The sequence below is a fragment of the Rhinopithecus roxellana genome, chromosome 1, assembly GCF_007565055.1.
Source record: "Rhinopithecus roxellana isolate Shanxi Qingling chromosome 1, ASM756505v1, whole genome shotgun sequence".
Lineage (NCBI taxonomy): Eukaryota > Metazoa > Chordata > Mammalia > Primates > Cercopithecidae > Rhinopithecus > Rhinopithecus roxellana.
Genome location: NC_044549.1, coordinates 156,465,724 through 156,485,008, shown reverse-complemented (window position 1 = coordinate 156,485,008; position 19,285 = coordinate 156,465,724). Strand labels below are relative to the sequence as shown.

Genomic DNA, 19,285 nt, shown 5'->3' with positions numbered 1-19,285 from the left:
ACGGCTGGAATGTTGATAGACAAACAGCATTCTCACACCTTAACTCTCTGGACTACTCTTCCTGTCTTTGTCTTCCAGCAGAGAGAGGCCTTCCTGCCCTCCCTTCTTCTCTGACTGCAGCTCCCCTCAGGTCATATCCTGTGTCCTCACTACAGAGTAAAATAAAATGCTGGGACTTATGGCCGGGCTCGGTGGCTCATGCCTGTGATCCCAGCACTTTGGGAGGCCGAGGAAGGTGCATCATGAGGTCAAGAGATGGAGACCATCCTGACCAACATGGTGAAAACCCGTCTCTACTAAAAATACAAAAGTTAACTGGGTGTGGTAGCACACGTCTGTCATCCCAGCTACTTAGGAGGCTCAGGCAGGAGAATCGCTTGAACCAGGGAGGTGGAGGCTGCAGTGATCTGAGATCGCACCACTGCACTCCAGCCTGGTTTGTTCTTGATATATTAGTGGAGGATTTGGGGAATTAAAAATTTATTTCCTCTCCCAACAAAGTCTCACAGGGGACTTTAATTTTCAACTTCAGAAGTCAAAATCTTTCCTCTGTTTCTTTCTGCATTCTTGGTATAAGAATTTTATTATTTCCCAAAGTGATGAATGCCTAAAGTTGAAATTGATAAGGCTTGCCCTCCAAGGAAGTTCAAAATGAAAAAGGCATTGATAATTTTAATACATCTCTGTTCAATAGAGTTGCCGAAAACACATCTTAAATGTCTTTTTTAGGATTGCCTCGGAGACAGTTTCTCAGTCACACAAGAAAATCAGTCATTACCTTGAAATTATAGCTGATTTGTCGTTTTAAAAATTGTTTTGCTCCACTTAATCAGCCATTGTATATTCCACATGGAGCTTTAACTGACTTTACCATTTTCAGACTAACAAATATATCCTCAAAGAACAATAACTTACCTTTTCTTTTTTTTTCTTTTTTTTCCGAGACGGAGTTTCGCGCTTGTTGCCCAGGCTGGAGTGCAATGGTGCTATCTCGGCTCACAGCAACCTCCACCTCCAGGGTTCAAGGCATTCTCCTGCCTCAGCCTCCAGAGTAGCTGGGACTAGAGGCATGTGCTACCACACCCTGCTAATTTTTTTTCTATTTTTAGTAGAGACAGGGGTTTCTCCGTGTTGGTCAGGCTGGTCTTGAATTCCAGACCTCAGGTGATCCACCCGACTTGGCCTCCCAAAGTGCTGGGATTACAGGCGTGAGCCACTTGCGCCCGGCCGATTTACCTTTTCTTTATGGCTATTCAAAAGAATCTTTAAAAGAAAAATCTTAAGAAAAATGATAATATGGAGGGCAGCTTTTTTAAAAAAATGCAACTCACCCTCCCTCTATATTCAAGTAAGTGAAAATCATTGAGAATAAGAGACCGATAATTCTGAGTATTACTTTCCCTATATATTTTAACAAAGGTGGGGATGGAGTCATTGAAACTGGCACTTTCATAAATGCTAGGAGACATTAGTCCACTCATTTGGATACTGATTTTCAATAGGCTCTTTAAAAGAAAAATCTAAAGAAAAATGATAATATGGAGGACAGCTTTTTAAAAAAAATGTAACTCACCCTCCCTTTATACTCAAGTAAATGAAAATCATTGAAAATAAGAGACCGATAATTCTGAGTATTACTTCCCCTATATATTTTAACAAAGGTGGGGATGGAGTCATTGAAACTGGCACTTTCATAAATGCTGGAAGACATTAGTCCACTCATTTGGATACTGATTTGGTACCATGTGCTTAGAGCCATGAAATTGCTCAACTTCATGAATACAGTAATTCCATTTTCTATAATGTATCCAAGAAAATAACCTAAAGTAAACAGGGAGAGACTTTATGCAAAAAGACACTCATCAGAGTGATATTCATGATGGTGAGAATTAGGAACAATTGCACAGACAACGGACGTGATTAATTCACTGACAATATTTTCATTAATGGACAATGTTAGGAACCTAAGCAATTGTGATGGTATTATGATAATATTATGGAATTGAAATAGTGGAATCTGAACCCAGATCCCAGTCACTGTTCTCCCAAGGTAAAACAAAGGGAGAGATGCAGATGGGGCCTGAAGCCCTGTTTTCATTCACGGAACCATAGTAAACCAGACAGAGTACCAGATGCGATCTAGAGACCTAGGAGGCCTCACCACAGCCCACCCACCTTACCACCACCACCATGGGCTGGTCTGAATCTGAGGATCTAATGGTACTAGATGCCCCGTGGGAGAAAAGGAGCAGAAAGGACTGTGGCAAAACTGGAGTAAGATGGGCCAATTCCTTCCCAGAAGGAACAAGAGAGAAGGAAGCTTTAAGAGACAGTGAGAAACCCCCGGCACCTGTGGTGCAATCAGATCTTCTGTCTTTGGAGAAGTGAGGAGGGACCTAGGAGAGAGGGCAGATATCTTCAGATATTGTGTCACCATCTTAAATGATGGCTTCATAAACCATGAACAAATAAATATTAATGATACAATAGTAGTATAAAATTTTACGGCTTTTTTCTCTTCCATTTAAATTACTTTCATGGTATATATTTACAAAAATAAAATTTAAACAGTAGCACAATTTAAAATACTCAATCTTGTCTTTTGAATCTAATAACATAAAGGTACACAGTGTTGCTGTGATTTTCCTGGGCCTCAACTTTGCACAAGTGTACACAAATGCACACACACAACACACACATCACCATATCCAACAATTGCTGTATCGAATTGCATTATCTGCTGCTGCTTATATAGATGCAATAACCCCAAGAGGTGTAATGCCATCTAACGATTTTTGGTTGTTAAAATCTCTAATATCCTTAGGAAATTGGGTCACTGGACTCTATGGTTTCACCCTGGTTTTACAGTTTTAGTTGAAATTGACATCCTTCCCTTTTATAAAAATTGCTTATATGACACTTTAGGACACATTGCATTTCGTAAATTGCACAAGCTCTCTTTTACCCGGTTGCTTGTAGACAGAATATATGTTTAAACAGATCAAAAGTCATCAATGTGCTGACATGAAATATACCTCACTTAAGAGCACCTGATCCTTCATTTTCTGCCCAAAGTTGTCTGTTCCCCCTGGGGCTGTTATTTGCCAACCTATCACTTGCCTGCACACTCCCCAAAGAGGTAACAGCAGAAACCAGCATCTGCCTATGAAGAGCAGTGGCATCCGAAGATTCCCCATAATGACAATACCCCTGGAAACCCACTACCCCTACCCCTGGAAGACTGCACTGACCACTCTGTCTCCCATAAAAGTATATGCAAACCCCACATGACTATTCCTTTTTGGATGTGATGACCTGTTTTGGGGTCTGCTTTTTGAAAGAGAACCTTTTATCTCTAGTCCCTGGCTCACAGAAAAGGAAAGAACAAATTAATACTGTCTTAAACATTGTCACAATAATAATTCTTATAAGAATCATAATTATTAGTCATTATTTAATGTCATACAGACACATTGTATAAATAAAGTTTATACACATGCGTGTGAATTTTACAGATTCATTATTTCTATTTTATAAATGAGAAAACAAACACTCAGAGAGGTTATGTGCCTTGCTTCAGGGGCAAAAACCTAGTGAGTGTCCAGGCTGGAACATAAACACGGGTCTGCAAACTCCAAGTTAAGGCTTTCCACTAGCCATGTGCCCTGAACAATGTGGAAAAAACTCTGAATAGTGAAGAGCGACTTTGTTCCTAAGGATGGCGAGTGTCATAAAGGCAGCTGTCTTGGGATCAAAGGACTCCTTGAAAACAAGTTCTTGCTCATGTGGGCTCCGAGTATTGAGTCATTCTTGATTCCAGGCAAAGGCATCCTCATCCGACTGACACCCCATCTCTGATGCGATACACAACTCACAAAGCAAATGGGCACTTTTCCCAGCTTGATTCCATGCCAACACTTCAACCTTCCCCAAGTTTACCCAACTGTATCCTTCCTGATCCAAAAATTTGGGAAGTCTTTTGAATAAAATAAATTTGGGAAGAATGTTCATCTTTATTGGCAAAGTGTTATTCAATAATCTTGCTAGCATGTTTTTTTTTTTTTTTTTTTTCAGAATAATCTTATGCTTTCCCATTTGAGGTCAAACATTGTTTTTATGTTATTAAAATACAATCAGTGAAACCAGAAGGCAAATTAAAATTTGCTCAAGTTGATCAATTGCTACAAGCAGAACATCTGTTCAGTGACTCCCACCAATTCCTTGGCATATTCCTCACAATTTTTTTTTTCTGGAAATGGGCCTCATACCTGTGTTCTCTGCCCTCATGGTTAAACTGAATCTGTTAGGGGTTGGGGTGTGGAGGAGGTAAGGCAAACAATTCAGCCTCTTCAGCTAGACATGCTCAAGATGCAACAGAGCATTTCAGCCTGAACCTGGAACCAAATGGATCTGCTCATAATTATTGTCTTCTTTTATTTTAGGTTCAGAGGTACAACATGTGCAGGTTTCTTATATAGGTAAATTGCATGTCATGGGGGTTTGGTATACAGATTATTTCACCACTCAGGTAATAAACATAGTACCAATTTTTTAAATACATCAGCCATTTCAAAGAAAAAATGCCTTTTAAAAATCCAGTTTAGAAACAAACTTCAAAATTTGTCTCCACTTTAGTGTCCTAAGTTATTTTAGGTAGAAGATTTCAAAATATGCTTGTTAATTGCAGGGAGTATGTAATAGAAAGAGCACAGATACTAGTGTCATACAGAAATGGATCTCTATCCTGTGTGATTTTGACAAAGTAGCCTCTGAATGTCAACCTTCTCATCAGTATAGTAGCATCTCCCTCTTGAACTTGATGTGAGGGTTAAATGTGCTCACCTATGTAAAGCCTTAGCACAGTGCCTGGCCGCCACAGATGCATAGCAGAAGTCATTTTCCTGGCTACCATGATCCCTAACGAGTAAAGCCTAAATGAGGAATTCATCTGCAGTGGTTAATGCCACGTACACTTACCCAGTAAGCACCAGAAAATAGCCAACATGGTATTTATAACCCTACAAATATAAAGAGACAAATGGTCATTAACAAAAAAAAAAAAAAGAAATTTGATTCTAAAGATAAATGCATGCACATCTTTGATTAAATCACATTTTCTACCTCTGTGGTTAACCTGTCTGATAATTATTGCTTTTTTTTTTTTTTTTTTTTTTTTTTTTTTTTGCAGAGCTCTTGTTTCCAAATACAGTTAAGTTATTCATTTTTTATGAACACAGTGAGAGTTTGCATTGACACAAGTATATTTTCTGTTTCCTCCTCCTCCTCCCCTTCCTCCTCGTCCTCCTTCTTTGTCTTCTTTTTGTGAGGCAGGGTCTCACTCCCTAGGCTCAGGTAATCCTCCCCCCTCAGCCTCCCAGTCAGCTGGGACCACAGGTGTGCACCACCATGCCCAGATAATTTTTATATTTCATGTAGTGATGAGGTTTTGACATGTTGCTAAGGGTGGTCTCAAAGTCCTAGACTCAAGCAATCCCCAGCCTCCCAAAGTACTAGGATTACAGGCATAAGCCACTGCACCTGGCCTCTTCATTTTTAAATTTTAAAATGTATCCTTATTAAATCAACTTTAAAATACCATAAAAACGTTTCTTTAATGGGAATGACATTGAATCTATAAATTGCTTCGGGCAGGATGGCCATTTTCACGATACTTTTTTTCTATCCATGAACATGGAATGCTTTTCCATTTATTTGTGTCCTCTCTTATTTCCTTGAGCAGTGTTCTGTAGTTCTCCTTGAAAAGGTCCTTCGCTCCCCTTGTTAGCTGTATTCTAGGCATTTTAGTCTCTTTGTACTAATTGTGAATGGGAGTTCATTCATGATTTGGCTCTTTGCTTGTCTGTTGTTGGTGTATAGTAATGTTTGTGATTATTGAACATTAATTTTGTATCCTGAGACTTTGCCAAAGCTGTGAATCAGCTTAAGAAGCTTGGGCTGAGATGATGGAGTTTACTCAATATGGGATGATGACATCTGCAAACAGGACAGTTTGACTTCCTCTCTTCCTATCTGAACACCTGTTATTTCTTTCTCTTGCCTGACTGCCCTGGCCAGAACTTCCAATACTATGTTGAATAGGAGTGGTGAGAGGGGACATACTTGTTGTGCTAGTTTTCAAGGAGAATGCTTCCAGCTTTTGCCTATTCAGTGTAATATTGGCTGTGGGTTTGCCATAAATGGCTCTTATTCTTCTGAGGTATGTTCCTTCAATACCTAGTTTATTGAGAGTTTCTAAAATGAATGGATATTGAATTTTATTGGAGGCCTTTTCTGCATCTATTGAGATAATCATGTGGTTTTTGTCTTTAGTTCTGTTTATGTGTGAATTACATGTATTGAACCAGCCTTGCATCCTGAGAATGAAACCAACTTGATCATGGTGAATAAGCTTTTTGATGTGCTGCTGGATTCAGTTTGCCAGTAGTTTATCAAGGATTTTTGCATCAATGTTCATCAGGGATATTGGCCTGAAGTTTTCTTTTTTTGTTGTATCTCTGCCAGGTTTTAGTATCAGGATGATGCTAGCCTCATAAAATGAATTAGGGTGGGTCCCTCCTTTTCAATTGTTTGGAATAGTTTCAGAAGAAATGGTACCAGCTCCTCTTTGTACCTCTGGTAGAATTCAGCTGTAAATCCATCTGGTCCTGGGCTTTTTTTGGTTGGTAGGCTATTTGTTACTGCCTTAATTTCAGAACCTGTCATTGGTCTATTCAGGGATTCAACTTCTTCCCAGTTCAGTCTTGGGAGGGTGTATGGCCATTGACATTCTTCATAGGATTAGAAAAAAAAACTACTTTAAAACTCGTATGACTTCCTCCTGGACCGCAAGAAGTCGCTCTTCTTCTACCAGAAGGCCAGGACCTTTGCCACAGAGCTCAACGTCCACAGGGTCAACCTGCCTCCTCTGCCACTCTGTGGGTGGGCCCCCTGGTTGGCCCCCAGCCACCCTCACTGAGGACAGCATCTGAGGAGTGGGTTTTGTGCAAGGAGGATGGTCTCCTGCCTCTCCTGGTGTCTCCAGTGGCTCATTTTCTGGGAAATAGAGGCATGAAAAGCAATAAAGCAGGGTTCAAATGGCAATTGTTTTTGTAATAACATTAAAAAAAAATTCATATGAAACCAAAAAGGACACCGTATAGACAAGGCAACCCTAAGCAAAAAGAACAAAGTTGGAGGCATCCTGCTACCTGGCTTCAAACTATACTACAAGGCTAAAATAACCAAAACAGCATGGTACTGGTACAAAAACAGACACATAGGCCAATGGAACAGTATAGAGATCTCAGAAATAAGACCACACATCTACAACCATCTAATCTTTGACAAACCTGACAAAAACAAGCAATGGGGAAAGGAGTCCCTATTTAATAAGTGGTGCTGTGGAAATGGGCTAGACATATGCAGAAGACTGAAGCTGGACCCCTTTCTTATACCTTATACAAAAATTAACTCAATCATTCAGGACATAGGCACAAGCAAAGATTTCCTGATGAAAACATCAAAAGCAATTGCAACAAAAGCAAAAATTGACAAATGGAATCTAATTAAACTGAAGAGCTTCTGCAAAGCAAAAGAAACTATCAGCGTGAACAGACAGCCTGCAGAATGGGAGAAAATTATTGCCCATCTGACAAAGGTCTAATATCCAAAATCTACAAGGAACTTAAACAAATTTACAAAAAAAAAAAAAAAAAATCCCAAACAACCCCAGTAAAAAGTGGGCAAAGGACATGAACAGACACTTCTCAAAAGAAGATATTTATGTGACTGGCAAATATATGAAGAAAAGCTCAACATCACTGATCATTAGAGAAATGCAAATCAAAACCACAAAGAGATACCATCTCACTCCAGTCAGAATGGTGATTATTAAAAAGTCAAGAAACAACAAATGCTGGTGAGGCTGTGGAGAAATAGAAATGCTTTTACACTGTTGGTGGGAATGTAAATTAGTTCAACCATTGTGGAAGATAGTGTGGCAATTTCTCAGAAACCTAGAACCAGAAATACCATTTGACCCATCAATCCTATTACTGGATATATACACAAAGGAATATAAATCACTTTATTATAAAGATAAATGCATGCATATGTTCATTGCAGCATTATTCCCAATAACAAAGACAGACATGGAATCAGCCCAAATGCCTATCAATGAAAGACTGAATAAAGAAAATATGCTACACATACACCACAGAATACTATGCAGCCATAAAAGGAACAAGATCATGTTTGCAGGGACACGGATGGAGCTGGAAGCCATTATCCTCAGCAAACTAATGCAGGAACAGAAAACCAAACACTGCATGTTCTCAGTCCTAAATGGGAGCTGAACAATGAGAACACATGGAAAAAAGGGAGGGAACAACACACACTAGGGCCTGTCGGGGCAGGGGTGTGATGGAGTAGTGAGAGGGAGAGCATCAGGATAAAATAATGCACATGGGCTTAATACCTAGGTGATGGGTTGATAGGTGCAGCAAAGCACCATGGCACACGTTTACCTAGCTAACAAACCTGCACATCCTGCACATATATCCTGGAACATAAAATAAAATAAAAATTTTTAAAAGTAAACAAAAAATACTGATCTAAAAAGTGGACTTTAAAATACTTAGGAAAATTAATTAAGTCCATAAATTGAACATTTATGTGGAATTTAGTCTATTTTACTCTAGTTGATTGAACATTAAATATCCTCCTGAAAAAAAAATCTTTAAATTCATGCATAGTTTTATTGCACCTATAGAACCATTTTCATGTATTGTGTTCTATCAAAGCTGTAAAAAAAAAAAAAAAAAAAAAAAAAAAAAAAAAAAAAACAGAAAAAAAAATTTTTATTACAAAACCAAAAGGCATTTATTTTGGAGAAATTTTGAAGGAAAATATTTTTAAGAGATATAAAAGATAAAATAGAGACCATAAGCAATTCAACAAATAAATTATTACCAACATAAACACTTTGGCATATTTCTTGACAAACTTTTAATTCACATTTTGATATCATATCCTCTTTAGTTTCCTAACGTTTAACAAATGTAGTCATTAAATGTTTACCAAAACACAGGTTTTAAGAAAGTTTTATTGGAACATAGCTAAATTTATTCCTATATATATGGTCTGCGGCTGCTTTCATGCTACAACTGAACAGCTGAGTTGAGTCATTGCAATAGAGACCAGATGGCCTGCAAAGCCTACAATATTTAGTATTTGGCCCTTTCTAGAAAAAGTTTGCCAATCTTTAGTCTAGATGTACAGGAGTGTGTTTAAGTTTCTCCTATTATTGGATATTCAGAATTTTTATTTTTTAAACTGTTATTGATAACTGCAATGAACATCTTTGAAGCTAAATATTTGTCTCTAACTCTGATTGTTTTCTTAGAGTATACTTTAGAATTTAGAGGAAAACAGATCAAGACTTGTACAATTCTTGATGCATACTGCCAAATTGCATTCAGAAAGGTCTTGCCAACTTACACTCACACCAGCTGTTCATGAGCATATCTAGATCATCACATGCTTGCAAGAATTGAACATTACTATTTTTTGTTGTGTCGGTTTGATAGATGAATAATATTTCATGTTAATCTGCATTTTCTGGATGGTTAAAGAGGCTTACATTTTATCTCATATATATAGAGCATCTATTTTTTCTAATAATCTGTTTATGTACTTTGCCCATTTTCTTACATTATATAAAAAGTTTTCTACCTTTGAAGAATATTTATATCTGGTGTACCACATGTGACCAATATTTTCTCTAGTTTATCATTTGTCCTTTGCTCTCAATGCCTCTTTCTCCAGGAACTTAATCATTCCTTGGTTGGATCATTTCTAGTTTACCATACTTCCTTTATAGTTTGAATGTCTTTATTATTTTACACTTCTTTATCTCTCTCTAATTCCTCCCGAGACTGTTTCAAGATAGTTCTCACTTCACTTTGATTTTCTGAAGTTTCAATTCAGTCTTTCATTGTTTCTAATACATGTTAGTTTAGTATTTATTTCTTTGTAGACTTTTCTTCTCAGTCAGCCCCTTTCTTCTACAGCATATTTTCTTTTCTTTAACTTTTAAGTTCAGGGGTACAGTGCAGGTTTGTTATATAGGTAAACTTATGTCCTGGGGATTTGTTGTACAGTTTATTTCCTCACCTAGGTATTAAGCCTAGCACCCATTAGTTACTTTTTCTGATCCCCTCCATCCTCCCACCCTTCACCCCCCAAAAGGTCCCAGTGTGTGTTATTCCCCTATGTGTGTCCATGTGTCCTCATCATTTAGCTCCAACTTACAAGTGAGAACACGCGGTATTTGGTTTTCTGTTCCTGTGTTAGTTTGCTAAGGATAATGGCCTATAGCTCCATCCACGTCCCTGCAAAGAATATGATCTTGTTGTTTTATGGCTGCTTAGTATTCCATGGTGTATACATACCCCAAATTTGGGATACATATATTTTGTTTATCCAGTCTACCATTGATGCGTATTTAGGATGAATCTATGCCTTTGCTATACAGCATGTTTTCTTTGCATCTCATTGCGTCATCTCTTTACCTCAAGATATTTTCTCCTTATAACACTGAGGCCAAGTCTTCCTTCAACGTACTGCATTCAGTATGTCTGAAATGGTAACTCTGAGACATATGTGCATATTTTCTGCAATTTTTAAAATGTTTTATTGTTATAGTCTTGGTCCTTTTATCCTGTGGTAGGCAGGATAACCCAAAGATGCCCAGGTCTTAATCTCCAAAACTTTGAATATGTTACTTTATATGACGAAAGGAACTTTGTAGATGTGATTAAGTTAAAGATTTTGTGACCAGTAGATGATCTGGATTAACAGGGTGAGCCCAGTATAATTACAGAGATCCTTAGAAGAGGGAGACAAGAGGGCCAAAGTCAGAGGAGATGTGATGATGGAAGCTGAGGTCAGAGAGAGAGAGATTTGAAGATGCTATGCTCCTGGCCTTGAAGGTGAAGGAAGGCGCCATGAGCCAAGGAATATAGGTGATGACTTCTAGAGCTGGAAAAGACAAGGAAACAGATTCTCTCTTGGAGCTTCTAGAAAGAATGCAGCCCTGCCAGCACCTTGTTCTTAGGACTTCTGAACTCTAGAATTGTAAGATAATAAATGTGTGTTGTTATAAGCCACAAAATTTGGGGTAATTTATTGTAGCAGCAATAGGAAACGAATCCAGCTTTTACACAAAAGGGGCTTTGCAGATGTGATGAAGGTTATGAGCCCTGAGATGGGGAGATACCCTAGATTGTCTAGGTGGGCCTAATCTAATCACTTGAGCCCTTAAGAACAGAGAAATGGATATAAATGATGAATTGATGGGTGCTGACGAGTTGATGGATGCAGCACACCAACATGGCATAAGTATACATATGTAACAAACCTGCACGTTATGCACATGTACCCTAGAACTTAAAGTATAATAATAAAAAAAAAAAAAGAACAGAGAAGTGTGTCTGGCTAGTGTCAGGGAGATGCAACAGAAGAGGACAGATGAGAAATGAAGTAAAAGTGTAAGTCAAAGAGAGATAAAGTATGAGAAAGACTCAGCCTACTATTATTGGAAATGAAGACAGAGAAAGGAGACCACAAGCCAGAGGATGAGGGTGGCCTCTAGAAGCTGGAAACAGGCATCTCAGTCCTCCAGCCACAGGGAGGTGAACTCAGCATCAACCTAAATGAGCCTAAAATTAAATACTCCCCTAGAGAAAAAGTAAAGAAAGAATGGAATAGACCCCTTTTGACTCCTTGATTTGGGCCTTATAAAACCCAGAGCAGAGAAAACTAGCCAAGTCCACTAGACCTACAAAACTGTGATACAATAAATGGTGTTGTTTAAGGCTTCTCTAAGTTTGTGGTGATTTGTTACAACAGTAATAGCAAATGAATAAACATCTCAAGTTACAAAACTCAAACTCAACCTCGAAGGGTCTATTTTACTCCTATAATAAAGAGTCTGAGAGAGGTCAGTTCTTGGGTTGATAATTCAGTGGCTTGATCCCCTGATCAGAGAACCAAATTCTTCCACATTGCTGCTAAGCCATCCTTGAAATGGTGACTACGTCCCCTAGTGGTCACAGATGGCTGCAGCCACTCCAGGAATCCTTCCAGACAAAAATTTTCTTCCTAAGGCATCTCTTTTAATAGTGCCGGGGGGAACCTTTCCCAGAACTTCCCTAGCAGATATTTCTTCTTGCTTCATTGGCTACAACTAAATTCTACGTAAACCACTAAGAATCACTAACAAGGAGGATAGAAACAGGACTTGGATCAATTAAATTTACCTAAGTTACATAGGATAGGGATGGGCAATAGAATGAAAGGTAGGACTCTGCCTCGTGGGAAAACGACAGAAATGACCATAAGTACCAATCATCAGTGTTTGCCTCAAGGTTTTGTTTCCTAGCACAGTGAGTGATTGATGCAGAACTAAGGTTGCCCAGCTGAAATGATGAGTGAATTAGTCTGAATCCAGCTCAGTTTCCACCAAATGCAAAAACCAAAGTAGAGAACATGGATACGTGATCAGAAGTCTAAAATGTCAAAGATTGAACACTGAATGTTAACATTTAACTCCAAATCAAGGACCTGCAAGCCATTAAAGAGTCTAGGCTCTGGAGAATGAGATTGGGAAGAAACTGAGTAAGTCATTCAAATCCAGAAGACCATAAATTGCCTGTGTCCCATACTAGGAAAGCAAAGTTTCTGAGAGATGCTGAGGAGCTGGCCATAGCCTGGCCTACATGGTTAGGTATGCGCTAGGCTGGCTGGAGATGGATTGCTGTGTATGTGGGGTGCCTCTGCTCTGCATATGCTGTGCCTGCCTTGGTGTTGGGACATCAAGCTTACCACTGCTGCATACATGACGCTCATGTCAGCAAGCTGACTGGTCAGGTCAGGATTTATCACTATGGGAAGAAAATTTGTCCAGCTTTCAGGAAGTCTCTTTAGGTTAGAGAGAGGGAGGAATGATGGAGAGAGAATGGGTGGCAAGAGAAAAAAAAAAAAGAGGACAGATGAAAATAGGAAGGGAAAGGAGGAAAGTCAAGGGGAGGGGAGAGGAGAAGAGGGAAAGGGAAGGGAAGAGAGAGGAGGGGAAAGGAAAACAGATATAATTGTTTTAAATAAATCTGACCACCTCATTCCTCCAATTAAAACCTTTCAACACCCTTGTGGTTAATACCAACAGTCGTGTTTGCCCTTTTCCCATGCTGCAGAGCCCTGAGTTTTGTTCTGTTGTCCACCTATATCTTAAATGACTCAGGCAGTGCTAACTGAATTGATCCCATTCTCCTTGTCGGTGATGATTTCAGTGGTTTACTTGTGGCCCAATTCTAGTCCATGAGATAGGTCAGAAGGTCAGCCAAAGGTCTTAGCAGAGTTTAGCATGGCTTCCATTTCCTGCATACTTTAGGCTCTGACAGATTTTGTGGCTTCATCTTACACCCGTTATTCCCTCCATCTCTCTGTTCTGGTCCACTCAATTTTTTCCATTACTTCAAAGTGTCACAATCTCTTGGTGCTGGAATTTGTTTTTATTCTAGTCTTGTTTTCCTCCTTCCCACACCTTTTTCTTTTTTCTTTAAATGTCACTTTTTCAGAAGGTATTTCTTACCCCATTGGCTAGATCAGGTTTCCATAAGTATTTCCATTGGTACTTTTTTCTTCATTCATTAGGTTGTGCAAAAAAAAAATTATGTTTTATGTTGTCAGTCAGATTACTAAATGTTGCCCACAGGACAATCAGCCATCAAAACAACCACAGCCCTTGCACTTACCACGTTTTTGATGTCTCAATAAATTTCAGCTGGGACAGCTGTACCCAGAAAGCGCTGTCAGGGATCTGTCTGTCTTGTATTGCACTAGTTCCCAGCATTTGTAATGGTATCTACCATGTAGTAGGTACTCAATAGAGAGTTGTTGAATGAGTGAATAAATAAGGAAAGCAGGGAACTGAGGATCCTTAGGCAACAAAAATATCTCTAACTGGACCTGGTGAGTAAAACATTTCTGCTAGGGAGATCAACTGTTCAATTACAGTTTGGAATTGAAGGGTTTTGGAGGACTTGGGACTTTCAGTGCTAAAATTGAGAAAGTCCTGAGGAAACCAAGACTAGTTGTTCACCCTCTATTTATGGCCCTCCAAACCAAAAGAGTTCCTCTGTCCTCACTTTCCACTCTTCCACCCACAACTAATCTTCTGGGAAGATATTTCCATTCTGCCTCTAAATGAATGGAAATGTTTCAGGCTCTGCCATTATTTCCTAAAATGGTAGATCCTCAAGGCTGAGAGGTTATGTATTTACCATCAGAATTTTAAATTCTGGATCCCTCATTTCTGGATAGAGTCAAAGCTACTGAAGCCTGTGTTCAGTCGTTTGTACTCATCATCTTCAAAATTTCTCATCCTTACAAAGGTCTCCCAAAATCAAAGCACTTTACGGATGCCAAACTGAAAGGTTGAAAATAAGCCAGTGCATTCAACAAAGCATGAACCATCGTGCTTCTTGGCTTCCTATTTCAGAGACACTTCCGAACAACTCTTCCACAGCCTCTATCAAGCAATGCTTCTCTTCTACACAAAAACTTGAAAGAGAAGAGAAAAAAGCAAAAGTCTATCTTATATACAGGCACACATTTTAACCTCATTGGTTTTTTTGCTCCAAGAACTGAAATTTACTCTTCACAGAGATGATGAAATTCTCTGAAAATGACCCAAAAGACATTTTTTGGGTCAGTCCAGTTTTTGTTTGCTCCAAGGCATGGAGTAATGGTGTAAGGCTCTTAGCTCTGGCCAGAATTTCAATGTTCTGACTCGTTGCCCACTCTTCCACATCACCACAATACAGCATCCTTGTGTGTATATGTCAATAAATTGTTTTCAAGTTTGATTTTTTAATTTCAATATTTAAATTCAACATGTTTTCATGGTTCATGTTTCACCTAGAACCAGCCTACTCAAAGGGCAGGTGTTTATATTTTTATTGATGCTGACTGGTAGGACTTACATTAAGGGTTGTTGAATTTTGACACATAGAAATAGGTGAGAAAACACACTCTTTGGCAAATTGTAAAGGTAAATCCTCCTCTCAAGGCACTTTTGTGTGTTCTTTCAAGACATACTCCCTGCTCATCACTGGAGCTTCCCCCCTTCAGTATTACTGGCATAGGCAATGGCAGGTCTCAGCTTTGCCACCCAGGCTGGAGTACAGTGGCGTGATCTTGGCTCACTGCAACTCTGCCTCCAAGGTTCAAGCGATTCTCCTGCCTTGGCCTCCTGAGTAGCTGGGATTACAGGCATGCACTACCATGCCCAGCTAATTTTTGTATTTTCAGTAGAGACAGGGTTTTATGACATTGGCCAGGCTGGTTATGAACTCCTGACTTCAAGTGATCCGCCCATCTCAGCCTCCCAAAGTGCTGGAATTAGAGACATGAGCCACTGTGCCCAGCCAGGTGTCAGCATTTATTTTTTTATTTTTATTTTTTTTATGGAGGTATAATTTTCCATTCTGATTAGACCCTATTATTCTGAGGGCAAAAACTATGTTTTGTGCTCCTTTTGTATCACCTAGGGCACCTGGTACTATGTTGGGCATGTATTTATTTATTTATTTTATACTCTAAGTTCTGGGATACATGTGCAGAAAGTGCAGATTTGTTACCAAACATATGACAAAAAAGCTGCACAGCTCAGCTTTTGAAAATCAAGTAGTCCATCCCTTTTGAAGTCATGTCAAGGGACCTAACATGACCCATCAGCTACTTCTCTCACAGTGGCCCATATCTGGTCTTCATGAAACAGTCAACACATCCTCTACTCTTACAGATTATCTCTTCTTCACTTCACTGTCTGAGCCTCTTTCTAGTCAAGTTTCTTACACAGTAGATTTCTGAAGTATGAGTCAGATACCTGTCCATTGTATGTCCCAAGCTCCAGGAGTCACAAATCAAGCTCTTTGAGTGTCCTATTCAAGCCCCTTCTTCTACATGATGGAAGAGCCCACTGTGGTGGCTTCTGTTGGAGCCTTGCTCACATCCCTTTCACCAGATGGGTGCACTCATCTCCCAGTTGCTATGTTGGCCACCAACAACTCACAGCTGCCTTCTCAGGGAGGGCCTTTTGAGACAGCAGGACCCTCTCTCCTGGAAGGTTATGTCCCTCAGGCTACAGGCCAGCCAATGGCCAATGACTGACTGACATAGGGTCCAAAAGTCTGAAACCCTAGCTTCAAAGTGAGACAATTCTGTGATGCAATTCATGCTCCAGAGCTCCCAGGGGAACCAAGCTAGACTGCTTTCCAGCTGAAAACCTCTCATTGCTGGGCTCCTTCCCCTGCCCCCATCCTGCATCCCTCACTTCCCACCCCCCAAGAGCACCTTCTCAATAAGCCACTTGCACAAGGATCCCTGTATCAGGCTCTGTTTCTAGGGAATCCAACCTAAGACAAGGTAAGGCAGGAGAAACTCACAACACAACAATAGTTCTATTCATAAACCTCTTCTAATTTTCATCTGGCACATCCACCCTTGTATGCCCTTCAGTGGCCAATAAGTGGTGAGCGGCAAGAGTATCCAAATGAATGTTTATCAACTCCTTTTTAAAAGTCTAGCATAAGTGGCCTTACTTTGGAATATGGGAATTGTTAGCATCTATTTGCTTAAGGCCAGGAGTGAAATAGTTCCCTTTGACTTCCTGATGTTATATGAGACGCATATAAAATTCTGAGCACATGACAGGAGTCTGCTGAATGATAGCTATTATTTTGGTCCTTTAAATAATGTCTTGAGCACTTATTGCATGCCATATGCTAGGCTCCATGACAAACATTCTTATCTCATTCTGTCCTCACAGTGACTCTTCAGAGGGTCACAGTACTATTAATCCTCATTTTATTGATCCTCATTTATAAAGCTACATTTCAGAAAACATTGAATGCCTGGGCCTCATTCCAAAGCTAGGTTTTTGCCTAATTTTTTATCAGATTCTCACTGTGCTCATTTCCCACCCTGAAACTGCTCTCCCTTTTCCAGTTTGTTGCTCCTGCAACCTCAGTCAGCAGGGATTCAAGCTGCAGGTTCTAACGTCTTTCTTGCTGACAGTAAAGTCTTTTTTTTTTTTTTCCTTCCTTGGCCTTCAGATCTGCGTGAGTTCTGAAGAAGAGCAAGATGGCTTTATCAGAGTCCTCAGTGGAAAAAAGAAAGGCCTCATCCCCCTTGATGTCCTAGAAAACATCTGATTGCCGGCTCCTCCTCCGTTCGCAGTAGGCAAGCTCTGCTGTGATGCCTCTGCCTCATCTCACACTGCGTCAACCCAGAGGAGCTGCCGCACTGACCCAGCCCCCCAGGAAACAGTGAGACAAGAATTAAGTATCTGAGACTATGGAGTAACAGCCACCAAACAGAGGGCCCACTGCACAGCATATCCAGGCCTCCCCAGATGGGGACGAGGCTGAGAGAGTCAGCAGGCAGAGCCAGATGCCATGCTTGGCAGCAGCAGTAAGACTATAAACCATAGCTGTCCCCCAGGATCCCACTCCTTTCCTGTCTGTGTGGTGTAAGTTAACACACTGGAGTGTGCTCCAGTTTGCAGGGTAGCCCAGTGCAAGATTCAGATCCATGTAGCCAAGTATTCTTCTGGTTCCAGACCTATGTCACCTGGTCAGTCAGTGTCATCACATTTCAGTCCCCAAGCAATCTCTGTGCGAAGCATCAGAAAGGCCTGCTTCCCAGCCCCCAGCATTCCAGTGCTCCCCAGGCTCCCCCATTTTGTGATTGTGCTGTCCAGAATGTCCAGCTTGTTCTTTCTTTCTCTTCAGTCCTCTGAGTACATCTGGTGGTGTGCATTAGATATGAGGGCTATGTTGACATGGCATCACCTCCAAAGACCTGACCTGCCTAAAGACTGATGACAAACCATCCTTCCTGTTGTTCTAGGTACTGGCCTGGGTAACAGAGCACGACACAAGACATAGATACAGTGGGGAGGAGAAGTGGGGAAAGTTGGGGCAGAGAGTTCTTACTTATTGAAGATTATACAGCCCTTTCAGTTATGAAACCCCTGCTTGAGGGCGATAGACCTAGGGAAGAGACTGTAACAAAAAGTCTACACTTTCATTTTACATCCTCTCTGTTGGAGGCAGCATTTTTCCTTCATGCTGTCCTATAGGACTCCACTTTGGAGGCTGAACCTACCTTGTGGGAACTAGGAACATGAAGGGGAATCAACAACAGCATCTTGGAAGAAATGTAGCCAAATTGGAATCCATTCTTCTTTAGGGCAGTATGTTATACCCTAGCAGATGTAAAATGGAAAATAATCCTAATGCTTCATCCTTCTGAAAGTAGAGGAACTAGGGGCCCAATTAGCATCATCTAGGGGAATCTCTATTACTCTGTACTTGTACTAATGTTTACAAGAATGCAATATACTGTGATGCCTTCCTACTCAAGCCTGCTAGCACTCAAATTTCCATCCTATTAGTCATTAATATGGTTAAACTTCAATTCACAATCACCTTGGAATCAATGTCAGTTTGATTTATTTTGTTACAGAGCAATAAAATCATTAGAACAATGGTTTTTAAAAGACTTAAGTGGATGCATCCTATGCATGTAAGCATTATTTCCCAAACCAAAGCATCATTAGTCTCCATTTATTTATTTTGTTCCTACTCAGTGTGAAGCTGGGAACTGAGAGGGGATGGCTGCTGGTTTCACAGAAGTTTGGATGCCTTACTCTTATCTTAAAGCCAGCATCCAGAATTTCCTCCCTCTCTGATGCCACATGCAAAACCAGGTATACAATGGCAAGATGGATTCTTTGAGAGCCAGGGTAGATCATGACTGCCTTTCTGTAAAATTGGATGCCTAGTACAAATGCTCTTTGCCTCTAATTCAGTATTCCATTTAATAAAAACAATACAGTGGAAAGGAGCATCAGAAACATGTGTCCTGATCTCTTCTTTCTGTTGTGATACCCACTGACTTTTTGGCACAGTGATGTCACATCGTATGCATGTTTAAGATGAATCTTAAAAATCAGTTTGCCTTTTACAGTTGAATAGAAAGAAGATGTGGTATCTAGCCTCCAAGGTAGTCTCCCAAAGATCCTACCTCCTCATATTCTTTCCTTTGTGTGGTCCCTTCCTACACTGAATCAGGTCTGGTCTTATGTGGCCAATTGAATACAGCAGAAGTAGTACTACAAAGCTGTCTTACTCTATTTTCTGTTTCTGTAACAGAATAT

The 19,285-nt window shown here is 40.0% G+C and overlaps 1 protein-coding gene across 1 annotated transcript in view; it reads left to right on the top strand.

Moving 5' to 3' along the window:
- The window catches only part of STAC (SH3 and cysteine rich domain), a 145,258-nt gene extending 126,276 nt beyond the window's left edge, over positions 1-18,982 (top strand). The window contains exon 11 of the mRNA XM_010389682.2: positions 17,178-18,982. Coding sequence (XP_010387984.2) covers positions 17,178-17,276 — 99 coding nt within the window. The 3' untranslated portion in view covers positions 17,277-18,982. The remainder of the gene's footprint in view (positions 1-17,177) is intronic.
- Positions 18,983-19,285: the final 303 nt, after the last annotated feature.